The sequence below is a fragment of the Rhodotorula toruloides genome (assembly GCF_000320785.1).
Source record: "Rhodotorula toruloides NP11 unplaced genomic scaffold Scaffold33, whole genome shotgun sequence".
NCBI lineage: Eukaryota > Fungi > Basidiomycota > Microbotryomycetes > Sporidiobolales > Sporidiobolaceae > Rhodotorula > Rhodotorula toruloides.
In genome coordinates, this window is record NW_015622993.1 from 193,417 (window position 1) to 215,946 (window position 22,530).

The window sequence follows — 22,530 nt, forward strand, 5'->3', positions numbered from 1 at the left end:
GCGACCCGTTCCTACCGATACTCGGCCTTCCACCCCACCTCCAGGTTGACGCGAAGTTCAACGACGCCTACTTCTCGAAGGACAAGAAGTCGTCGACCAAGGCGACCGAGAAGGAGTTCTTCGGCGAGAACAAGGAGAAGAAGGAGTTCCCTGCCGACAAGGCCGCCGACCAGAAGTCGGTCGACAAGGCCGTCCTCGCGGCCGTCAAGCAGACTCCCCACCTCGCCCAGTACCTCAACGCCACCTTCGGCCTCTCGCGCGGCCAGTTCCCCCACCTCATCAAGTACTAAACGTGGCACTTGATTGAGATGGACGGGAGCAAGTGGTGAGGAGGAGCAAGAGCGGTTCGTAGTCTTCCCAGCGGACGAGGGGCTGCGAATCCGAGTGGTGTGTGTACGACATGGACCGTCGTTGTGACGAGGCTGCGTGCCTGTCTGGGGAGATAGGGCTGCGTGCTGGAGTTACTCCTTCGAGTGCCGCGACTGAACGGCGAACGGGCTATGTCTTCTTTATTGGCTCCCCTCACTCTTTGCGCCGCCAACGCTCTCCAGCGGTCCTGCACTCGTGCGCTTCTCGCACTAAGGTATCGGCTCTCTTCGGTTCGCAGAGCTCGAATGAGGTCGACACGCCTCAGCTGGCTTTCTCGTGACTTCCTCACGATTCCGGACCGTGGGGACGTCAACGATCATACGGCGATGTCGTGCCATGCATTGCGACAGTCGCTCTATCCCGCTCATCGTCCGTTTCCCTCTCACTACCGCCCCTCCCCCTCCCCTCCTCCCAACCGACTCTTCCCCAAATCCGGCAACACCTGTCCCGCCGGGATGCCCTCCTCCGTCTTCCCCTCGGCCGCGAGTTTCGCCTCAAGTTCTTCGGGTGAGAGCCAGACGTCTTGCGAGGCTTGGAAGAGTTCGTAGAGTTGGCCGATTTGGTCGGCGGAGAGCTGCGCGTGCGGATGGGATCGTGGGGAGGCGTTGAGCGCGTTGTTGAAGAAGGGAGAAGCCGATAGACGAGAGTGACAATCGAAGAAAGGGACAAGGGGAGAAAGCAGAGAGACAGAGGGAGAAGAGAAAGGACGGAGCAAGGTCAGCTCGTCCAGCTTGACCGCGCGCTCCTCCGAAGGTCTCCGCTCGAATAGAACGCTGCTCACCGTCTCCAGTATACTCGGATCCAACTTCTGCCCAACCTCCTTCTCCAGCTCTGCGCCCTTCGCTCCATTCGCCAGCGCCTCGTGGTGGTCGAGGTATTTCTTCCACTCGCTCAGGAACCCGACGATGTGTAGAGGGTTGTCGGTAGATCGTGTTCGGCGGAACTCGGACTGTGGGTGGACGAGCGGGCGAGTGGAGAGGGAGGGATCGGGAGGAAGTGGCGGATGGAGCGGCGGCAACGCAACGAAGCGGGTCAGCCGGGTGTGCAGGTGGTAGAAAAGAGCGTGAGACTCGCCTTGACGTAGTCGTCGCCCATGATGCGCAGCTCTGGTGGGAGCACCTTGCGATGAACCCTCAGCAGCCGGCGGTACAAGATGAGCGGTGGTAACAGCTCCTTGGCGAGTTCAGACGTCTGGGAAGGGCTCAATCCCTGAATGGAGGCAGCTAGCAAGCGGGTAGAAGCGCGGAAAGCCATGTTGAGCGGGAAGAGCGAAGCGAAGGAGGAGAACCGCGGACGGAATGGAAGAGATCGAACCAGCTTACAACCGCTCGTTCGCTTGCAGGCTCGCTGGTAGCGTTGTGTAGGCTCGTACAATTCCGGAAGTGCATGCGGAACCGCCGCGAGGCGAGGGTTGCAATCGCCGTCTACTCCGCTGCCGCTCCTCCCGCTTTGTCCTTGCCCTTGCCGCCCCTCCCGCGCCTCCTCTTGCCGTTCGACTCGTCCTTCGCGACTGGTGCACCGGGTACAGCGGGCTTGGCGACCGACGCCGGCGCCGAAGAAGCCGCATCAGCCGTTCCCGCGTCGCCTGCCTCCTCCGCAGCCTCTCCTTCATCTGCCTCGGCTGGCGGAGTCCACACAGGTCGCTCGTCCTCGTCCAGCGTGACGTTCAGGAACGGCCGGTCGTCCGGCACCGTGCGCCCTGCGATCTCCTCCGCTTGAAGAGAGCGCAAGGCGCGCTCGCCACGCACGCCGTCGTCGTCCTCGTCGATCCAGGCGATGAGCCCGTCGTCGTCCTCCGGGTCGACCACAGCAACCGTCTCCTCCGTCAAGGTCGTCTTGCCGCCTCGAGCTGTCGAAGGCTTTGCAACCTTTTTCTGCACCTTGACTTTGCCCGTCTTGCCGTCCAGCCGCAACACCTTCCCACCTCCTTCTGCGCCGGCTGACATATGCTCCGTCTGAGCTGCATGTCGCGCCTCGTACGCCCGGTCAATCCTATCCGACATGCTCATCCCGCCACCCGCATGTCCCGCATAGCTCCTCGGCCCCATTCCAGGCAACGGCGCACGCTGTACGTCCATCCCAAGCTCAGGAAAGCGAATCGCAGCTCGTTCGCGCTCCGCTTGTTCGCGCTCGGCTTGGGCGCGGCGCTTTTCGCGAGCTAGGAGGGTCTCACGAGCGGATTGGAGGGTCGCGATGTGAGAGGCGGTGAGGGCGGAGAAAAGGAGAGGACCGTGAGAGCAGGACGGGCAGGGCGCGGAGGGGAGGTTGAGCGAGCAGAGGACGAGGGAGCAGCGGGGGCAGAGGGGGATGTAGGTCGAGAGAGGGTGTTGGCGGGCTGTACGTACGTCAAGTCCCGAGATCAGCTCGACAGCCTGCTTAGGTTGAGACGATAGGGGATCGAACTTTGACACGCACCTTGACAGAAGCAGACCCTCGACTTCGCACCCGCCTTCTTGGGCTCAAAGCTCCTCAGCTCGCGCTCGATCCGCAACAACTCCTTCGCTGCCTCTTCCGACAGCTCCAGTTCTGGCTCCTGCGCTTTCCCCTTGCCCTTCTGCTGCGGTTGTTGGGCGTGTCGAGGTGCCATAGCGGAGGGAGACAAGGCGGCAGGCGGTGCTGGTCGAAGCGGCGAGGGTACGGGTGCCGCATGCGCGCTACCCGACGCTCCTCCCGCACTCCTCGTCTGACTACCCGCTCGACTATTCCCCACGCTCCTATTCCCGCTCTTCACCCCTCCCCATCCATCCAAATCCTCCTCCTTCGTCTTGATGTACACCTTCCCTCCCTTCGGTGCAGCCGCAAGTACTCGTTCAAGGTTCTGCGATCGGCGGCGGTCTTCGGAGGGAGCGCGAGAAGAGGTGGGAGAAGGGCGAGAGGATGAGGGAGTTGCCCAGCCTTGACGGGATGAGGAGGAGGGTCGGGACAAAGCCGAGGGGAAGCGGTGGGCGATATAGGAGTTTGTGAAGCTCTGAGCGGCGGTTCCCGGTGCGAGGAGCGACTGTAGGGTCGGTGGAGGCGTCATCGAGTCCGAGTCGACGAGGAGAAGAGAGAGTCAGTACAGCGTACAGCGGGTCACGCAGAGCTCGTACGCACGTCTAGGTAATTCCTGATCTCTGCCTGCGACTTCAGCGAGTCCAGGTGCGGCAGAAGTTGTGTCCGCGCCGTCTCGTCGTCTGCGGGGAGATGAGGAGCGTGAGCTGGTGTCGGCACGTGGCGGCGAGCTGGGCGTACCCAGGCCGGTCAGCTGAGCCAACGAAGCAGCGAATGAGCCGGTAGCCATCGTCAGCTTGTGACGGGTGTGAAGAGCGAGGATGCAAGGGTCGACTCGACGAGGAGGAGGTCAAGTCAGTCGAATCAGATGGGGCTGGCTCTGCTCCATCTGACAATCTTTGACGCTCTAGCGTGTGGGCAGGCTTGGGACGGATAACGGAAGACGCGGAAAGACTCGCTGGAAAAGCGAGCAAGTCGCAACAACGGGACAAACGACAGCTGTATTGCGTGACTCTTCTGTACTGTAGGTGCGAGACGACGGGTCGAGAGAGAGGAAGGTCCGGGAGGGCGAGAGAGGACTGCAGGGCGTCGAGGCGAGGCTCCTTACGACGAGTCTGCGCGTGGAACATCGTCAGCAATCTTGGGAATGCACGAGAACAGGCATCGACGAGCTTGATATAATCGCCGATGGCTGAGCAGCAACACCAGAGAGCTGAACGCACAGATGAAGAACCCCTCTCCGCTCTTCCTGCCCTTCTTGCCCTCGGCGACAAGCTTGTCGAGGATCTTGATCTCCTCGACCTGCTTGGCGTCGATCTCGCCCGTCTGGACGCGCTCTTCGCGCCAACCGCGGGCGATGTGCGAGAGGGTGTCGAGGCCGACGAACTGCGAGAGGGGAAGCAGAAGGATATGAGCGCAGAAAGCGAGAGGCTCGAGCCATTCGCGCGAGGCCGAAAGGGTAGTACGTACGTCGGAGAGCTCAAGAGGACCTGTGTCAACGGCGCAACGTGGTTTCAAGCAGGACCGTCAGCGTTTCTTCGCCAGACCTTCTCAACCTCCAGACTCGCGCTCGACGCACCCATGGGCACACCAGCACCAAGCTTCATCGCCGTGTCGATGTCCGCCGCCGTCGCGTCGCCGCGCTCGACCATGCGGATCGCTTCGAGGAGGTAAGGGACGAGGAGGCGGTTGACGATAAATCTGCCGTAAGCCGGAGGTCAGCGAACACCGTGCAGTGTCTATGTATGACTATCAGACGGTCTGAGCCAGCCAACTCACCCCGGGGTATCTGCGCATTGAACCGGAGTCTTGCCCATCCGCTTGCAAAGGTCGAGAAGAGCCTCCGTGATTTCCGGCTGAGTCTCGGTCGTCGAGATGATCTCGATCTGCGAAGAGAGACAACAAGCGGTCAGTATCGAGCATACTGCCATCCCAGCAAGTGTCTGTCAGATCCGCCGTCACCAGACTCCGTTCCCTCCGTGTCCTCTCGTAGAATCACTGGGGGAGCTTACGAGCTTCATCTGCGGTACTCTGCGGGCGGTAAGGAATGTGTAAGGGCGCAGAACGAAGAGGGACAAGCCGAAGGCGGCCGCCTGAGATCGCTCCTGCGCGAGACCACTTGACGAACTCCTCGAGCCCGGTGCAAAAGAGAGCGAGACTCACGGATTGAACGCGTGCACGCCGCTGAAGCGTTTTCGCCTGTCGTCTGAGCAGACCTCAGCGATCTTCCGGATGCTGAGAGAGCTTGTGTTCGAGGCGAAGATGGTCTTCGGGTCCGCCATGCCGTCCAGCCTGCGGAACAGCTCCTGCTTGGTCGCCAAGTTCTCGACAATGGCTTCAATGACCAGGTCCGAATTGGCGATCGCTTCTTGCGCAGAGGTGGTTGTCGTGAGGTTGGCAAAGACGCCGTCGACGAACTGCTTCTGGGCTGCCGAGTCGTCGGGGTTCTTCTTGCGCGCAATGCGGGTCAAGGACTTTGTGATAATGTTGCGACTGTGTACGAGTCGATCCAGTCAGTGCGCGTCGAGAGAAGACCACTTCCCATCGGGAGTCGAAGTAGCCGACCCCACTTCACGCGTACGCCGCAAGGACTCGCTGGACGCACCTGTTCTCGAGCGCCTCGTCCGACAAGTCTGCGATCGCGACTTTGAGACCCGCCTGCGCCGCGACCTGAGCGATACCGGCTCCCATCAACCCCCCGCCGAAGACGGTCAACCGCTGGATGTCGGGCGCGCCGGTGGACAGCGTGCGGATCGCATTGTACGCCTGAGCGCGTGGCAGAGTACGCAGCGTGCGAGTGAGAAGCATGGCAGCAGCGAGAGAGCGAGACGACCCACTAGCAGGTCCAAGCCAACTTCGCCGTGCAAACCAAGTCCAACGTCGCAAAGTCAAGTCCTCGCTAATCTCTCTCCTCTGCGTCTCGCGAACAAATCACAGACGTCTATTGAGCATGAACAACGCCCCTACTGCCTCGCCCCGTCGGGATACACGAGTCGACCCGCGCCATACCGCACTGCAAACGCAACCACACTGCCCGCGACCTGACACCACATCAACCGCTTCGTCAGCCTGTCCTCCCTGACCGATCCTAGTCGGAGGAGGAGGAGGTTGAGGATGGTGAGGTTCGTGCAGGCGGTGATTTCGGACGTCGACGGGTCCCGCTGCAGCCCAACGAGCCCGAGGGGCTCGATGGCGCGCAAGAGCGCCACACCGATCTTGTGTCGACTCCACCGCTGCGAAGGAGGCGGAAGCACAGCCCACGAGTTGACGAGCTTGCCTGTCTTCTTGTCGAGTCGCGGCAGGCGGTGTCGCGGGCAGGGAACGAGGCCGAACAATTGTGGGACCGAGTAGAGGAAGTTGAAGATTTGGGGGAGGAAGAAGAGGAGGAGTGTTTTGCTGAAGTGGCCGAGGATGCCGACGACCGCGAACGACATGCCCGTGAAGTAGCAGAACGTGTCGCCGACGAACGCGCGGGCCGGATACCTGCGTGGGTCCGTAAGTGAGCCATTATTCGTGTGTCCAGAGCATAGTACGCACCAGTTGTGCTTGATCAGACCGAGGCAGACGCCGACGAGCGGCAGCATGAAGTACAGGCTGAACAGATGCCGGTCCGCCAACTCCTGGCTGCCGCGCGCAAAGCCGAACGTCCACGTTCGCTGGGTAAGCTCATCCGCTGGCGGGAGAAATGCTCGGATTGACGCGGGAAGGAAGCGCAGCAGCGGGACGAGCGGGGAGAGCGAGAAAGTGAGGTAGAGGAGGTCGTTGGCGATGATTGAGAGGGCAATGAGGAGTGCTTGGGCGACCTGCAGCGAGACGTGTCGACACAGGAGCAATCTAATGATGAGCGAGAAGCGCACCTCGACACCGTTGACGCCCGCGAGGATATTGATGCTGTTCGTGCAGAACGTCGAGAGCATCGACATGTAAAGGTAATAGAGTGGGCCTGGAAAGAGTCATTCCGTCATGCAACAAATCCGTCAGCCATCAGCAGGTGGTCTGTAGCAAGCGAACTCCGGTCACTTACCCAGGTGCACAACCCCGTTCGTTGCGACTCCGCCGAGCAGCTCGCGCAAGCCGAACAGCTTGGGAAGAACAACGTCCGTTATGCCGTGACCCGCGGCGTAGGTGACGAGTAGTGGCACAGAGGCGATGACTGTGCAGAGAAGCGTCAATTTGTGTAGACTGAGAGGGCCAAAGGAGCGAACACTCACGAGGGATGGGCAGCTTGAACCGCCATCGGATGTCGAACACGTCGTCGCAGAATCCGAGGAACGTCGCGATGAGGAGACTGAGCAAGCTGGCGAGGTAAGTCGCGAACGAGTGGTGCGGGAATGAGAGGCTTCCTTCGAGGAGTAGGGCGGAGCAGGGGTCGTCGGCGGGGAGAATGAGCGGGGTTGTGGTGTTCAGTATGGGGAGGGTGGACTTGGCGGAGGGAGGGAGGAGGGAGTCGGGCAGGAGAGAGGTGATGTAAGGGAGCGGGGCGAAGAGCGAGAGGAGGAGGATGTAGACGGATGCGCCGATGACGCCCGTCGCTTCGGGTCTATGCGGGTGTCCCCAGGTCAGTTAGCACACTCTGCTTAGGCAGACGTCCTCCACTCACAGCCATTGGGTCCCTGGCTCGTCCACCACTCCTCCTCCTGCTCCGTCGTCCACAGCCGGCGTCTCGTCGTCCCGCTTGAACCCAGGTTTGAGCATGTCCCTTCCTCTCAGGCCCTTGCTGACGAGGTCATTGGCGAGGAACGGCACGAGCGCTGCGACGGTGCGGTAGGCGAGGACTGCGATCGCGAGCGAGAGGAGGACGGTGAGGGTGGGCTCGACGGGCTGCTGCGCCTGTTGCAGCGCGAGTGTGGCCATCCTAGCTAGCCTGGCAGTCTCTCTAGCAGCGTATCCGGCCCAAGCAGCACTTGCCAGCGTGTTGTCGCTGCCAACTCTCGCCCGTCACCTTCTCGCGCTCCTTCATCGCACTTCGCTGGCTCAGGACGCGCTCTGCAGTGGCTAAGACTGCCTAGCTACACCCGACACTCGCTCTGACATTCGCTGCTTGCACTCGAACCGCTCCCATCTCGCGCGACGACCTCGTTCCCCCACTTTCACCGTCCGGCCGACCTCGAGGACCACCGAGAGACCAGGGAGAAACAGCCAGCGATGGAGCCAACAATCAAGGAGGGCAGCTCGAGGAGACTCGTCCTCGCAATCAGCTGTTTCGCCTCGCTCGGCGTCTTCCTCTTCGTACGTTCGCCCGTCCTTGGCCGAGTTCCGTCAAAAGAGGGTTGCTAATCTGCCCGCGGAACGGCAAATAGGGCTATGACCAGGGCGTCATGTCGGGGCTCATCACGAACCCGTTCTTCAGGTCGTACTTCCACCAGCCCAGCCGTGTCGAATTGGCGACCATGGGTGCGCTCCTCGTCTTTCTTGGCTCGAGAGCAACGCGTCTCGACGTCAAGTAGGTGCTGACAACGCTCGCACAGTCGCTATCCTCGAGATTGGGGCCCTCAGTGCGTCCCGGCTCCTCTCGCTAACTCACGGGGAAGGGGACCTGACCTTCCTCTCTTTGCCTTTCCGTTCCGCCTCCGCTCGCTACTCTACCTCCGCATCCTCACCCGATCCCCTCATCTGTCGTCTCACCTGCGCCCTCGTCACCGATCTCAGTCACCTCCCTCCTGGCCGGTCGAGTAGGCGACATCTTCGGCCGTCGCGCAACCATCTTCGTCGGGGCATGCATCTTCTCTCTGGGCGGGCTCTTCCAGGCCTTCACGACCGGCTTCCGCATGATGGTCTTCGGGCGCATCCTGTCAGGCTTTGGAGTCGGGTTCCTCAGCATGTGTGTCCCGGTGTACCAGAGCGAGATCAGTCCGGCTGAGAACCGCGGCAGGCTGGGGTGCATTGAGTTCACGGTGCGTTGGCGGGTGTTGCTTGGCGAGCATCTCTCTCGCCGGTAGAGACTGATCCGTCTGCGCCGCACCTCTGCAGGGCAACATCTTCGGCTATGCCTCGAGTGTCGTGCGTTCCCTTCCAACTCACTCCGCCCATCGCCTCCCCTCCGCTCTAACAACGCTCTTACGAAAACAGTGGATCGACTACTTCGCCTCCTACATCACCTCAGACCTCTCCTGGCGCTTCCCCCTCCTTATGCAGTCCGTAATCGGCATCATCCTCGCGATCGGCACGCTCTTCCTCCCCGAGTCGCCGAGGTGGTTGATCGATACGGAACAAGATGAGGAGGGGATGGGGGTGTTGGCGGATTTGCATGGGGATGGGGACCCGGAGGATGAGAGGGTGAGTTGCGCGCCGCGCGGGACCGTCAGGTCGTCAGGCCGTCAATCGCGCTGACTACGCCCGTTCGTCGGCGTGTACAGGCCCAGGAGGAGTTCCGTGAGATCAAAGAAGGCGTCCTCGCCGAGGTACGTTCGCTCTCAGCTTCCTCCCTTCCCGAGCTTAGACCCTCGCCTCCGCACGCAGCGCGAGTTCGGCGACCGCACGTACAAGGCGATGTGGCGGCGCTACAAGTACCGCGTGCTCATCGCGATGTCGGCGCAGTTCTGCGCGCAACTTGCGCGTCCCGCGTCCTTCCTTCCTAGCCTGCAGCTGGCTGACTTTTAGCTCCCTTGCAGAACGGCATCAACGTCATCTCGTACTATGCCCCGCTGGTCTTCGAACAAGCGGGCTGGATTGGGCGCGACGCGATCCTCATGACGGGAATCAATAGTATCGGTGCGTCGTTGCTCATCCGTGACTCTGCGCTCGCAAGTAGGTATGCGTGCCGTGCTGATGGAGAAAGGTCCCGACCGCACAGTCTACATCGCGAGTACGGTTCCGACTTGGTACCTTGTCGACACCCTCGGACGGCGACCGATCCTCCTAAGCGGTGCAGCGGTGCGTACACGGGTCGGTCTACACGTTCGTCGACTGTACTGACCTTGCGAGTCTTGCAGACGATGGCCGTTGCGCTCACCCTCGTCGGTTTCTTCCTCTATCTCGACGCGCCTTACACGCCCAACGCCGTCGTCGGCTGCGTCATCATCTACAACGCCGCGTTCGGATTCAGCTGGGGCCGTACGTTCGCCTTTTCTCGCTTTATCCGCGCTGGACCGCCTCCTGACCCGGACTTGTGCCTCTTCCCCTCCCATTGCCCCCTCGTCGTGCCTGACTGCAGCTATCCCTTGGCTCTACCCAGCGGGTTCGTCCTCCTGTTCCATCCGGAAACAGCGCGAGTAGCTGACAACTTGCCTTGCGCTCTCTGCGCGCAGAAATCCTCCCGAACGCCTTCCGCGTCAAAGGTGTCTCGCTCTCGACCGCCGCCAACTGGCTCAGCAACTACGTCGTTGGCGAAGCGACGCCCATCTTGCAGGAGACGATCGAGTGGCGACTGTACCCGATGCACGCCGGGTTCTGCGTCTTTTCGTTCATCCTCGTTTATTTCGCGTATCCGGAGACGATGGGCGTCCCGCTCGAGGAGATGGGTGAGTGCGCCGTCATCGTAAACTTGAGCCTGCCGCTAACAGCGTCCCGGTGCGCAGACGAACTCTTCGGCGACCAACCTCGACACCCGCTCCTCCCGACTTCCGACGAAGAAGGCGAGCACGCGCCGCTGCGGCGCTCGCACTCAATTCCGACGTTCCGCCACGGCCGTCCTCACTCGCACGCCGACCACGTCGAGCCGCCCTACCCTCGGAACCACAAGCGGACGCTCAGTGGCGCGAGCTTGCCCGGCCGAGGGAGCGACGGCGTCGAGGCTGTTCGTGGGTGGTGGAGCGGTAGTCAGGGCGGGAGCAGTCGAGGAGGAAGTAGGCCGACGACGCCGAGGATCAGGGATTACCAGTCGGTCAGGCAGGAGACGGACGATGATAGGCCCTAGGATGAGGCGGCGGGAGATGTGCGACGCGTGTCGAGTGATGAGCAGCGGTCTGACCGAAAGAGACGGTCGAGCTGTGAGGTGATGTTCGAGTTGGGCGGAGAGGACGAGGAGGACATCGAGCTGGAGGAGTTGAGGAGGGAAGGCGCCGCCCTCGACTTGCCGCGACGATGACCTCCGACCCGACTCGACTCGACTCGACTCAACGCTCCTCTTCGCGTCTCCCGCCCTCGTCAACCAACCTACCGCTTCCCCTCGCTCATCGCTTGCTCGCCGACGATACGCATACCCTTCTTCTGCCACCACCCTGTTACCTTTCGGCCGCCTGTCCCAGCGCCGCCGCTTTGAGCTGGACTCGCCAAACAACCCACTGTAGATATCCACACACCCAAATCCAGTCTCATACCCTCTTCGCTCTTTCCGCTGGCGCTCCGTTGTAACCCTTTTCCCGCTTCGCGCGGCTCACTTCGCTTTCCGTCGTCGCTGTCGATGCCGAAGGAAACCTCCGAGCTGTCCTGCGACGATGCTCACGGCGCAGTCGGGGTTCGGCACTGCTCGAGGGTCGAGGTGGAGGTGGAGCCGAACTCGTCTCCGCTGGTCTCTCTCCTTCACCTCGCTGCAAGACGTGCTGTCCCCTAGAATGTCGTCCTTCACATACTTGATCTCTGGCGCATCCCGCTCGCTCGGTCTCGGCTACTCCCGCGCCCTCCTCGCCTCGTCCAACAACGTCAGGGTCATCGCAGGCGCACGCAACCCCTCCTCGGCGGATCAGCTTCAGGCATTGCAGAAGGAGGTCGGGAAGGAGAGGCTCTACATCCTGAAGCTGGACGTAGAGGATGCTTCCGCTGTCCAGGTGCGCCGAGGTCTTCCTCGACCCCTTATTACTTTACTCCGCTAACCGATCTCCTTTTCGTACAGAACGCCATCAAGGAGCTCGAGTCGAGCGGCTTCCTCGAGTCGGGAGGCCTCGACGCGCTCATCAACAATGCCGGCGTTGCTGTCGCTCCCGATGCTCCTTCCGCGACGTAAGCTGCTAGATTCCACTCCCTCTCGCTGCTTGGTCGTCAGCTGATACCTCTCTATTATACAGCAAGCCCGACCTCGTCATGCAGAACCTCACGACAAACCTCTTCGGAGTCATGAACCTCACGGCTGCGTGCCTCCCGCTCTTGAAGAAGGGCAAGGGAAAGCAAATCTTTGGCGTCTCGTCCATCTGCGGCTCGCTCGGCGGATACTTCAGCGACAACTCTCTCGCAACTGCCGTGAGTTCCTCGTCGCTCCCACTCTCCTCGAATTTCGGGTTGCTCCCGCTGTCCTCGGTCCTTTCCTTCCTCCCCTTCTTCCTGCTGACTATTGCCGCGCGCATCCCACAGTACTGCATTAGCAAAGCTGCCCTCAACATGTACCTCCGCAAGCTCTCGCGCGAGCTCGAGTTGGTACGCTCCGCTTCCGTCGCCTGTTTTGCTTCTTCCTGCTCATGCGGAATCGCTTCTCCTGCAGGACGGCTTCACGGTGGTGCCGTACCACCCTGGCTACGTCAAGACGTTAGTCGGCTCATTCAGCTCGTGCCTCGTACGGGAACTGATACAAGCCTCTTGGACGCAGGGACATGCAAGTCCACCGTCAAGTCCGACTTCCTTCGTCTCCTTCTAACGCTCCACTCTCACTTGCAGGAACAAGGGTCAGGGCGAGCTCACAACCGAAGAAGCCGTCAAACTTGCGTGCGTTGGCCGCTGCTCACTCCGCCATTCCTCGTTGTGAGCGCGCCTGACTTCCTTGCCTCCCCAGGGTCGATAACGTCATCCTCAAGGTCAGCAAGGAGGACAACGGCAAGTTCTACGACTACAACGGCAAGATCGTCCCGTGGTAGAAAGCCGACCGGGCAAACGACCTGCAAGGAAGACTCGAAGTTCACGGCAGCGTGCCCGCTCGTCTGCCGCCCCGACGTTGTCGATTTTGTAGACATGCGCGAGCTGCCCTGGGCATCTCACGAGGAGCTGCTGTGAGATAGTCCTTCTCACTCTCTTTGACCTTCCTAGACTTCCCTAGCTCATACTCTCTCATCCTCTCTCGCCTTCCCTGGGCAAGTTATCTCGCTTGCGGCTTTTGCGTCTTCGTTGAACGGCGAAGCGTCCGAAGGCCGGACAGCGTAAGCAGGATGAGTAAGCCTCCACTCACTCTCACTCCTCTTCCTCCCTCTGTCCCCCAGGCTTCGCTGCTTTCTTTCTTTCTTTCTCCACCCTCCTTCTCCAGGCCAACCAACTCGCACCCATGCCTCATACTTACCTTATCTCGGGCACCAGCCGCGGCCTCGGGCTTGGACTCGTTCGCTACCTCTTGTCGTCCTCGAAGCAAACCAAGGTCATTGCAGGCGTGAGGAACCCGTCTTCTGCTATCGACCTTCAATCCCTTGTCGACGATTTCGGCAACGAACGGCTTCATCTCCTCAAGCTCGACGTTGAAAACGCGGTCGAGGTGAAGGCGCGCCTTTGCTCCTTTCCCTCCATGTCAAAAGTGTGCTTACGTAGGACGACGACAGAACGCTCTCGCTGATCTCGAGTCGAGCGGCTTCTTGGGCGACGGCGGACTGGACACCCTCATCGCCAACGCTGGCATATCGAACGCTCTCCCTCCGCCGTCCGAAACGTGCGTCCTTCCCTCACATCTGTCTTACCTCGCCTGACTTTCTTGACTGCGTACAGCACACCCGAGCTGGTCCAGGCAAACCTGAACGTCAATCTTTACGGAGTCATGAACCTCGTGACCTCATCCCTTCCCCTCCTTCGCAAGGGACAGGCCAAGCAGATATTTGCCGTCTCGTCGACAGTCGGATCGCTCGGCGGGCTCTTCAGCGAGAACTCGCTATACACGGCAGTAAGTTTAGCGAGAGTCCGCCGTCCTCAGTCTGCTCAAACGCTGACGTCCCGGCGCCTTCCTCCCTTCTCGCGTCCGGTCGCCAGTATTGCATGAGCAAGACGATTCTCAACATGTACATGCGCAAGCTCTCGGTTGAGCTCAAGGAGGTGGGTGATTCTCGCTGCTTCTCTCACTCGTACCGGCTTGGCTGACTCTCCTTTCGGTGCAGGAGGGCTTCACGGTCGTCATGTACAGTCCCGGGTTTGTCAAGACCGACCTGTGAGTGTCACGCTCGGCACTCGCACTAGAGTTCCCTGAGGCTCACCTGGCTTCGCGAGACAGGACGGGAGGATACGGCGACATGGACGTCGAACAGGCGGTCAAGCTCGGGTCCGTCTGCCTTGCTCTTGCTTGCGGCGATTCGAACAAGCTGACGGTGCGGCAACGACGGGCAACAGTGTCGAGAACGTCATTCGCAAGGTCACGAAGGCGGACAACGGCAAGTTCCTCGACGTTGACGGCTCGGTGGCGCCTTGGTGAGGTACCGATGGGTACTGGCTGCTGCTGCAAGCTGCAGGAATTGCGTGTAACTGAGTGTATAAGCAGCAGAATACTAGGGAGAGCTCTTGTTCCTCTTGCTCGAGAAATGCTGCAGTCTCGCTCCTCGTCCGGCGCGAGTCCTGTTCAAAGCCTTGCCCGGTTACAGCAGCTAAGATATCGTTCCACCAGATGCTGACGCGGAAAATGACGGACGTGCCGACCTTCGCTTCTTCGAGCGATCCTTCCCTCCTCTCCCTCTCAGCACACACCACCACCGCTGGCCACGCACTGCTGCTCGCTATGGCTCAGACAACGGAGAATACGTCTCCTGAGATCGCCATCCTGTCCAACGAAGCCGCTCTTCACGCGCTGAAACGGCCTCAACTCGTCTCGCTCGCCAAGGCGTTCGGTGTCAAGGCGTCCGGCAAGGTGCGGTGCCCGCTGACTCGTACGAGCTCTGACTGACTCAAGACTCTCCTCAGAACATAGAAATTATCGCCCGCTTGCAGGAGCATGGCCGTTGGATCACTCAACCAACTGATGAGGATGTGCTGGAGGAAGGAGACGCTTCGACAGCTTCTTGGGCAGTGGTGAGGGACCACGGAGTGTCTACTGGCTCTGCGGAACCCGTGCTAGGTGCGCCGCTTGCTCATTTCGTCTGCTGTACCTCGCTGACCTCCTCAACGCGGTACAGGCGTCCCTTCGACTTCCTCGACCAGCAGTACAGGATCCTCTTACGCTTCCGACTCGCTCAGATCGACCATACCTACCCTTCGAGCGAAGAGTTCAGCCGAAGGGAACGACTTCGCCTCGCTCGTTTACCCATCTCTCCCCATCTCCGACACATCCGCCGACCGGGACTTTTCGATGGATGCCGACATGGACGGAGAAGACGGCATCCGCATGGTCTCTTCCCGATCGACCCTCCATCAGGCGACATCAGAAGCTGGCGACGAACCCGCTCCTCCTGTCCCCAATCTTCCGATGTCCCCGCCTGCCTTCGTCTTCGGTTCGCCTCCCCCAGCCTCAATTCCATCCGCGCCGACTTCCACCTTCACTTTTTCCATGCCGGGCGCTCTTTCGACCAGCTCCACCGCCTCGGAGGCGACAGCAGCTCCGGCACCCGACTCGATGGACGCGGGCAAGTCCGCCGCCGAGCAGATTATGGAGGAGATGAACCGACGAGTGGCGGAAGCTCGCGCAGCAGCGGAGGCTGACGGGCTGACACGGTTGCGCACTACCCTCTTCGGCACCGGCAAGTCGAAGGGGACTGCCCCAAGTCCCGAGAAGGGCAGCAAGCAGGCTTTTGACGTCCACCACAAGCGCAACTTTGCCAAGATGGACTCGATCACGAACCATTGGGCGGCGAAGCGACCGCACCCTTCGACGTCCACTTCGTCCGGCAACATCGCTGGCATGGCCCGCTCGACCTCTTCTCGCACTCTGACCGCCTCCACCTCGACTGAGCGGCCCAACAAGCGTCTCAAGGCGTCAAGCTCCATCTCTTCGACCCTCAATCGCCTACCGTCGTCCACCTCGAATCGCCATCTCGTCAACGCTCTCCGCGACGAAGGCTGGTCCGCCGCTCCTGCTGCATCCACTTCCGTCTCGCTCTCGGCGTCCGTGCGAAGTGGCGGCCCTGGCCGTCCTCGCGCGAAGGAGATGAGGGAGGATTTGAAGCCAGTCGCGGAGAAGGAGCGCGAGCAGCGGCGCAGGCAGCTTGAACTGGCGAAGGCGAGGCGGAAGAGCCAGGCCGGAACTGGGGTCGGTCTGTCGCGTAGGAGGCCTAGCTTGGGCGTTGGACGTGCGTGCGTTCTCATCCTTCTCCGTCAACGCGAGCTGACAGTGTATACACAGCGAAACCGCCTTCCTTCTCTGCCAGTGGCTTCCTGAAGAAGACGTTCCGCAAACTCGCCTCCGCTCCTGCGCCTCCTACTGCCCCTCCGACCGCCGCACCGCGTCCTCCTCTGCCCTCGACGTCGTCCATTCGCCGTCTCGCAACCGACAGACCGACCAAGCCCCTCCCCTCTCCCGCCCGCACCCCTCGCTTCGCCGCGCCTACGGCATCAACATCCGCCCGCGCCCTCTCGGCCGCCAAGCCCAACGCCGCCTCTCCCAGCCCGAAGAAGCAGCCCGGGTGGAAGAAGTTTGACTTGCAGGAGAGTTTGAGGAGACCTATGGCGTGGAAGACGGGTCAGGCTGGGTCGTCGCCGGCTGTCGCGAGGGCTGCACCGGGAGTTAGCAGGCAGGTGTCGGCGAGGGTGGCGAACCCGTCGATGCTTGGGCACGTCAAGGCGCCCGCGGCCCAGGGCGACACGTCGAGCGCTGCGGCGCCCGTCAGCGTCGCGCCGAATGCGTCGCTCTCGCCTACTAGCCCCGCGCCTAAATCCTCTACGCCTTTCGCACCGCTCACCAACCTCGCGCCAACCCTCTCTTTCCCTTCCACTGCTGCCTCCGCCTCCTCCTCCTCATCATGGCAACCACCAGCCATCACCAAACGCCCCAACCTCCCTCTCTCTTCTCCCGCCAAGAAGTCCGCATCCTCCGCCTCGACCAGCAAGAAAGTCGTCTCCTCCTCCTCACGGCTCGCTCGAGCGGGTGAGAAGGGGAGAGGACGCACGATGGCAGGTGAGGTGGAGAGTCGAGCGAGGATGGTCAGGGCTACGAAGTAGGCGAGGGCGAGATTGAAGATTGGTAACGGGGAGAAGTAGATTTCTGAAGGTCTGCATGCGTTGCTTACAGTTTTTGTTGTACGTATCTTTGCAAGGCTTCTTTGTTACGCTTCCTCCTTCGCCTCTCGCGAGCAGAACGCCCGCTTCGCCAGCGAGATCCGCGAGAGAACAGTTGTTACAACAGTCGAGAGAGGGAAGAGGGAGGAAGGCAATGCTGGTATGCGGTGATGCAGCTAATAGGTATAAGGGAATTAGGGCGCTCTATGGCGCCGCAATCGTCGGATCCAGACTCGGGTCGAGCGAGCCCGTGTCGAGAATAGGCGAGCGACTCCCACCCTGCAAGAACGCGCCCGTCGACACCGCATGTCGTTGCGCATAGGCCTTGTTCTCGACCTGCTCCTCGACCCACCGCGCGCTTTGAATGATGCCGTGGATGTTCATGTAGTCTTTTGGCGCGAAGATGAGGTCGATGGGGCGTTCGTACTCGATCAGGGCTTCTCGGACGTCGTCGGGGTCGAAAAGGGAGGAGACGAGCTATTGGAACCAGAGTCAGCAGTAGTTCGGAGGAAGAGCGGGAACAGCATGCGCACGAAGGTGTCGGCTGGAGGAATCGCGGCGTTCAGCACGACCAGCGCATCTCGCAGATCCGTCACTGCCGCAAAGAGGTATACCTTCCCGCCTCTGTTGAGCTCCTCAGACAACGCCTTCGTTCCTGCGAGGAGTGGGCAAGGTCAGCCTGAGCCAAGTGGGAGTACGAGGCAGGAGGACGTACTCGCGCTCCAGTGACCCAAGAGGACGCAGCGTGGCAGCTTGATAAGCTCCCTCTGCGGCAAGATGTCGAGACTGGTCGTCGAGCTCGCTGGCGTCGAGGCGCGAGGTGTTGGTTGCATGCGGGCGGGGTGGATTTGAAGGAGGGGCGGGGAAGACGGGAGACGGCTTCGGGCGTGTGCAGGGATGTTGGCGGCCGTGGTGAGCTTCTAGAGTGCTCAGAGCGTGCGTACGAGCTGGGACGAGCCGAGTGAGCGTGCGGACGAGGGAGAAGAGGCGAGGGAGTCGATTGCTCCTCCTCGACTTCAGCTTGTTCTGCCGCTGAAGAGCTAGAGACTGCTTGCGTTACTCCTACGAGCAGTGGCAAACACACAGTGTCGAGCCGAAGCATCCTCGCCTGCTGAGGGGTGCTGGAGACCAAATTGCGGCTTCAAGCGAGCGACCCACAACTCCGGGTCAGCAGCACATGTTGTGGAAGGTCTGACCGATTTGCAGTCGCGCAACAAGCGCCAAGGATGTTTCAGCCACATTGGATCCTGGCGCCCCCGCCTTGTAGCATTCGGCTTCCCAAATGCATATTGTTGCCCATCTCGACCTTCTTGCACGTCGTCAGCGCAACATGGCGTGCTGTGAGAATGTGTGCGAATGAGCGGCGAGAAACTGAGGGGGAGAAGGTGGAGGAGCAGTCGAGGCGAAGTGGAGCGGGCGGACAGAGCGTGTCGAAGCATGTCGCAGCGGAAGATGACGGCGTGAAGATGCATGGCTTGCAGCGCAAATGTACAGCTGTACAGATAGGTATCGTTAGCGCAAGTCAGTACGGAAGAGGACGCAAGGAAACGACGCACACAACAAGAGAGAAGGCCCGAAAGGAAAGACTCGTCCGCCCGCGTCTACCGGAAGTGTTTCTTGCCCGGGCGCTTCTCGAGCAGCTTGACGTAGTCGACGTTGCCGAGCACGTTGCCCTTCCTCCCCTTCTTGCCCGCCAGCTTCCCTCGACTCTTGAGCTCGTCCTCCTTGACAGCCTCCTTCGCAGCCCTGACCTTGTCCTTCAAGCTCTTCCGCTTCTTCCCCGCCGCCGCAGGTGCCTCCTCGTCCTTGTCCATCGCCAATACAGGCTCCTCGCCGTCCTCGTCTTCCATCACGTTGTCGGAAGCCGCAACAGGCGACCCAACGAGACTCGAGTCTTGCGACATGGGGTCGTAGTCGGCGAGCTTGGCGAGTCGGGGATCAGGCTTGGAAGGGACGAATGTACGGCGGGATTCATTGAAGAGAGGGATGGCAGTGCGAGGACCTTCGGGTGTGAGGGAACGCTCGCGGCGCGGAACGGGCGCAGACTGCTTGTTGATCTGTCGTGCGACTGCAAGGAGATGCGTACGAGGTCAGCTGAGCCCAGCAGAGCCGTGGATCCCAATCGATACTCACCCTTCTCTGCGAGCGATGAAAGTTGGCGAACCGTCAGCGAGTCTTGAGGGACGGTTTTGAGGGTACAAATCGAACGCACCGTGCTTCGAAGGCCGCTTGTACATCTTGGCGGACTTGCCCATGGTTGCGGGTGGTGGTGGCTTCCTCCAAGATGCGCCAGGAGCAGCTCGACCAGTGACATCCCGCTGCTCTCGCTTGCTGGGCTCAGATTCGCGGTGTCTGCACCTTTGGTAACTCTGTGAAGGCGCATAGACAGCTCGCTGGTCTCCCCAAGGCTGTCGTGTTGAGGTATGTCCTCTGGTCTTCCCTCGCTCTAGAGGGTCCCGATCGGCTCACCAACAGCGTCTGTTCGTGCGCAGAGCAATGCTACGCCTAGCAAGACCCTCAGCGTGCTCCTGCGCCTCAACATCCCGCGCCAAACCCTGTCGGCACTCGATCCTCACCGTCCGACAGTACTCGCAACCCCCTTCCTCCCCCTCGCGACCCGCCAGAACCGTCCGCCAGCTCGATTACACCGCACCACTCTTTTCTACGAACCCTAAAGTCAAGTGGTTCGACCCGCGTATTACGGGCTGGACAGGATGGATGCGGAACGCCCCGCCTCGACCGCCGACTCCTTCGCCTCCGCCTCCTTCAAATCCGGTATCATCATCGCCGCAAACCAAAGACCCGGCAGACGAACTCCTCGAGCGTCTGACGACATACTTCTCGGCGCGCGGACTGGGGTCGCCTGTCAGTCAGCCGGAGCAATTCGACGAGGTGCTTAGGCTCGCCGAGCAGAGCAATCTGCCGCTCGTCAGAGCTATGGTTCTGTCGGACCGAGCACGAGCTGCGCGCAAAAGGGATGCTGAGGCAGAGGCAGAGGTTGAGCAGGAGAACGAACCCGCGAGGGTCGCTGAAGCGGACGAAGCGGAGTTCAGCCCTTCACTTGCGCACGCAGACGATCTGCCGGTCGTGACCGAGGTCGAGGAGCCGAAAGCGACACGGCGGCGACGCACGAGTAGCGCAGGGCCAGCGGTGGACAGCGCAGCGGGTCGAGCGGCTACGACGGCTGAGGCGGACTTTGACAAGTCGGTCGAGTCTCTGCAGGAGTTTGTGGCGTCTGGCGCGGTATCCCAGGAGGGCGCATCTGAGGTGACAGACGACGCTGAATCGGGCGCAATCGCGGTCGTGCAGAAGGCGTGGGATGCATTCGTTGCGGGCGCCAACTTCGACGACCATCCCGACCACCTCCGCCTCGCCACCGCTTTCGTGCATCGCCTCGTAGCTCCGACGACTAGTGCGCCGTCGCCGTCCTCTGCCGAACTCGCCATCGCTCTCCGCGTCGTCGACTCCTTACTCCAGGTCTTTCCCGACGACATCGTCGCGCCCCAGCCAACGACCGTCGAGGGCGTATCCGCAGAGACGCTGTTGCAGACGGTGTTGCTGCGAACTGTCGTGAACATCGCCATGTCGGAGGACTACGTCGACCTCGCCATTCTTTCGCTTCACTCGATCGACGCCCTTCGTGCGGCACATCCGCCCCACACCTCCAGCCCCGAGTCCGGTGCAGACCTAGACAATACTCGCACACTCATTCGTATCCTCCTCCGTCGCATGCACGACGAGCGTCACCTCGGTTACCTCCCTACCCTCCGCGACCAAGCCTGGTCGCCCTCGTCGTCGATCCAGCAAGCCGCCTCGCTCTTCCGCCTCCTGCACCGCTGGACGGCGGTAAACCTCTCCGACTTTGACAAGCCCGTCCTCACGCCCGCAACGGCCGACCTGCTCTCGTCCTTTGCGACTGAGGCAGGGAAGCGACGGAGGTGGGATCTCCTGGCCGACACCTGGCAGGCGTGGTCCCCTCGCGGCTGGACGCTTCTCCGGTACCACTACCCGCTCGCGCAGTGGCTCGCCGGCGATGCGCCCTTCAGCTCGTACGAGGCGACGAACCGCAGTTACGACGGTCCGGCTCGCTCCGTCCGCCTTCAGCTGTTCAGCCGCTTCGTCGCTGCGACGGACGAGCAGCTCAAGCTCGGCCAGGTCGGTCGAGACTGGACGAACGAGGAACGCAGCAGGTGGGTCGAGTTGTTGTGCGGGTCGCGGGGTGCGACAGCCTCGACGCGGAGCGTCGCTCGACGGGTCGTGCTCGAGTGGCAGAAGCGCTATCCGCTCGGCACACCTTCACCCTTCCTCCTCCGCGCTAGCGCCCTCCTCTCGCTCGTCCGCACCTCCCTCCCTCCCTACGGCAAGAACCGCAACTTTGCGCGCACCGCGATCGGCCACCACTTCACCTGCCTCGCCAACTCTCGCTCGCCTTACGCCTCGCCGACGGGACAAATCGAGCACTTCGACTTGACGACGCTCGCGCAGGCGTGGACGCTCGTAGGCGACCATGACTCGGTCGCGCAAGTGTACCGCCGCGTGCTGGACCAGCGCGTTCTGCCCGATACGAAGGACGTCGAGGTCATTTTCGAGGGCGCGCCGTTGCGATCGCTCGACGGAGCGTTGGAGCAGGTCTTGCAGGCCGCGAGGATGGGACTTCGACTCTCGTACGAGGTGTTCGAGGCGTTACTCAAGTCGAGTTTGGCCGAGCTTGTCGCGCGGGACCACGAGCGGCGCAAGACAGAGCCGCGCTCGAAGCACAGGCGGTGGGAGGACTCGCCGCTGGTCGAGCAAGTCGAAGACCAGGTCTCCAAGATCTGCGAAGTCGCGGAGACGGTCGGCCTACGCGAGACGCAGGTCCGCCAACTGGTCAAATACGGCGACAACTTCCTCCTCTCGCAGCGCACGACTCTCCCCCTCATGCCACACAACGAGACCGTCCGTCGCCCCTCTCTCGCACCCACCGCCGCCCCCTCACACCGCGAAACCGACCCACGCTCCGTCCTCCGCCTCCTACGAAAAGCACGCGCCGTGAACGACTGGCACGCCGCACACCTCGTCTTCCTCACCGCATCAGAGACGTCACTCGTCTCGGGCAGCGGGAGTTTCGCGCTTTATTCGGACGAGGTACTGAGGTTGACGATCAAGACGCTTTTGGCGGCTGAAGCGCGCGGGACGACCGAGGAGACGATGCAGTCGATCAAGTCGGCGCTGATGCAGGTGGTCGATCGAGCCGTCGCGCCTGTCTTGCGCGCTGAAGCAGACCGACGGGCACACGTCGCTTCCTCCTCTTCCACCACCACCGTCCTTCCACCCCCTCGAGCACGCACATCCCTGATCACCCAGCCTCAAACACTCGATACCGTCCTCCGCGCGCTCCTCAAACTCGACCAAGTCGACGCCATCGACGGGCTGATGCGCGTCATGCATACGCAGGCGGAGTTGACGGGCTTGGAGAGGGTCGAGCCGGGTGAGGCGGTGGTGAGGAAGGTTGTTAGGTGGGCGGAGGAGAGGGAGGGGGTGGAGGAGGTTAGGGGACGGAAGGGGTGGGTTGGGGAGAGGGCGAGGGAGAGGGCAAGCAAGAGGGAGGAGAAGGTGGTTGTTGAGAAGCAAGAGGGAAAAGACGAGCAGTAGATCTCTCGCACGAAGCACATCAGAGGTTGTTGTTGTATCGCGAAAGCGCTTGATTTCGCATCC

General features: G+C 61.4%; 12 protein-coding genes across 12 annotated transcripts in view; 6 read left to right on the plus strand and 6 right to left on the minus strand.

The window, feature by feature from the left end:
- RHTO_05517 (60S ribosomal protein l6) overlaps window positions 1–290 on the plus strand; it is a gene marked incomplete at both ends in the record, with an annotated part of 917 nt that extends 627 nt beyond the window's left edge. Inside the window, one exon of the mRNA XM_016419178.1 lies at window positions 45–290. Coding sequence (XP_016270068.1) covers window positions 45–290 — 246 coding nt within the window. The remainder of the gene's footprint in view (window positions 1–44) is intronic.
- Window positions 291–754: 464 nt separating this feature from the next.
- RHTO_05518 (protein of ACN9 family) lies at window positions 755–1,623 on the minus strand (the record flags this gene model as incomplete). Its single annotated transcript, XM_016419179.1, has 3 exons — window positions 755–943; window positions 1,151–1,318; window positions 1,444–1,623. The coding sequence occupies 3 exons, from the start codon at window positions 1,621–1,623 to the stop codon at window positions 755–757; spliced, it is 537 nt and encodes a 178-aa protein (XP_016270069.1).
- Window positions 1,624–1,793: 170 nt separating this feature from the next.
- RHTO_05519 (zinc finger, C2HC5-type protein) lies at window positions 1,794–3,649 on the minus strand (the record flags this gene model as incomplete). Its single annotated transcript, XM_016419180.1, has 4 exons — window positions 1,794–2,704; window positions 2,785–3,367; window positions 3,463–3,542; window positions 3,601–3,649. 4 exons carry the CDS (start codon window positions 3,647–3,649, stop codon window positions 1,794–1,796), a joined length of 1,623 nt encoding a protein of 540 aa, XP_016270070.1.
- Window positions 3,650–3,963: 314 nt separating this feature from the next.
- RHTO_05520 (3-hydroxyacyl-CoA dehyrogenase) lies at window positions 3,964–5,667 on the minus strand (the record flags this gene model as incomplete). The annotated part of the gene is made up of 8 exons (XM_016419181.1): window positions 3,964–3,974; window positions 4,083–4,245; window positions 4,330–4,349; window positions 4,439–4,560; window positions 4,639–4,745; window positions 4,872–4,890; window positions 5,023–5,352; window positions 5,465–5,667. The coding sequence occupies 8 exons, from the start codon at window positions 5,665–5,667 to the stop codon at window positions 3,964–3,966; spliced, it is 975 nt and encodes a 324-aa protein (XP_016270071.1).
- Window positions 5,668–5,822: 155 nt separating this feature from the next.
- On the minus strand, window positions 5,823–7,713 carry RHTO_05521 (UDP-N-acetylglucosamine-dolichyl-phosphate N-acetylglucosaminephosphotransferase; the record flags this gene model as incomplete). The annotated part of the gene is made up of 6 exons (XM_016419182.1): window positions 5,823–6,342; window positions 6,397–6,662; window positions 6,717–6,802; window positions 6,884–7,012; window positions 7,071–7,399; window positions 7,460–7,713. 6 exons carry the CDS (start codon window positions 7,711–7,713, stop codon window positions 5,823–5,825), a joined length of 1,584 nt encoding a protein of 527 aa, XP_016270072.1.
- A 291-nt stretch (window positions 7,714–8,004) lies between these two features.
- On the plus strand, window positions 8,005–10,714 carry RHTO_05522 (MFS transporter, sugar transporter; the record flags this gene model as incomplete). Its single annotated transcript, XM_016419183.1, has 14 exons — window positions 8,005–8,088; window positions 8,160–8,253; window positions 8,328–8,354; window positions 8,509–8,753; window positions 8,830–8,859; window positions 8,929–9,135; window positions 9,216–9,260; window positions 9,319–9,411; window positions 9,471–9,570; window positions 9,653–9,732; window positions 9,792–9,912; window positions 10,013–10,036; window positions 10,107–10,319; window positions 10,377–10,714. The coding sequence occupies 14 exons, from the start codon at window positions 8,005–8,007 to the stop codon at window positions 10,712–10,714; spliced, it is 1,701 nt and encodes a 566-aa protein (XP_016270073.1).
- A 637-nt stretch (window positions 10,715–11,351) lies between these two features.
- RHTO_05523 (C-signal) lies at window positions 11,352–12,581 on the plus strand (the record flags this gene model as incomplete). Its single annotated transcript, XM_016419184.1, has 8 exons — window positions 11,352–11,564; window positions 11,630–11,736; window positions 11,802–11,973; window positions 12,085–12,147; window positions 12,212–12,255; window positions 12,317–12,322; window positions 12,385–12,432; window positions 12,500–12,581. The coding sequence occupies 8 exons, from the start codon at window positions 11,352–11,354 to the stop codon at window positions 12,579–12,581; spliced, it is 735 nt and encodes a 244-aa protein (XP_016270074.1).
- Window positions 12,582–12,982: 401 nt separating this feature from the next.
- Window positions 12,983–14,107, plus strand: RHTO_05524 (short-chain dehydrogenase/reductase SDR family protein; the record flags this gene model as incomplete). The annotated part of the gene is made up of 7 exons (XM_016419185.1): window positions 12,983–13,186; window positions 13,251–13,357; window positions 13,414–13,585; window positions 13,672–13,734; window positions 13,797–13,846; window positions 13,910–13,957; window positions 14,026–14,107. The coding sequence occupies 7 exons, from the start codon at window positions 12,983–12,985 to the stop codon at window positions 14,105–14,107; spliced, it is 726 nt and encodes a 241-aa protein (XP_016270075.1).
- A 300-nt stretch (window positions 14,108–14,407) lies between these two features.
- RHTO_05525 (uncharacterized protein) lies at window positions 14,408–16,779 on the plus strand (the record flags this gene model as incomplete). Its single annotated transcript, XM_016419186.1, has 4 exons — window positions 14,408–14,536; window positions 14,590–14,743; window positions 14,802–15,911; window positions 15,965–16,779. 4 exons carry the CDS (start codon window positions 14,408–14,410, stop codon window positions 16,777–16,779), a joined length of 2,208 nt encoding a protein of 735 aa, XP_016270076.1.
- Window positions 16,780–17,040: 261 nt separating this feature from the next.
- Window positions 17,041–17,669, minus strand: RHTO_05526 (uncharacterized protein; the record flags this gene model as incomplete). Its single annotated transcript, XM_016419187.1, has 3 exons — window positions 17,041–17,313; window positions 17,370–17,491; window positions 17,552–17,669. The coding sequence occupies 3 exons, from the start codon at window positions 17,667–17,669 to the stop codon at window positions 17,041–17,043; spliced, it is 513 nt and encodes a 170-aa protein (XP_016270077.1).
- A 768-nt stretch (window positions 17,670–18,437) lies between these two features.
- RHTO_05527 (uncharacterized protein) lies at window positions 18,438–19,091 on the minus strand (the record flags this gene model as incomplete). Its single annotated transcript, XM_016419188.1, has 3 exons — window positions 18,438–18,904; window positions 18,970–18,975; window positions 19,049–19,091. 3 exons carry the CDS (start codon window positions 19,089–19,091, stop codon window positions 18,438–18,440), a joined length of 516 nt encoding a protein of 171 aa, XP_016270078.1.
- A 241-nt stretch (window positions 19,092–19,332) lies between these two features.
- Window positions 19,333–22,467, plus strand: RHTO_05528 (zinc finger, SWIM-type domain containing protein; the record flags this gene model as incomplete). Its single annotated transcript, XM_016419189.1, has 1 exon — window positions 19,333–22,467. One exon carries the CDS (start codon window positions 19,333–19,335, stop codon window positions 22,465–22,467), a length of 3,135 nt encoding a protein of 1,044 aa, XP_016270079.1.
- Window positions 22,468–22,530: the final 63 nt, after the last annotated feature.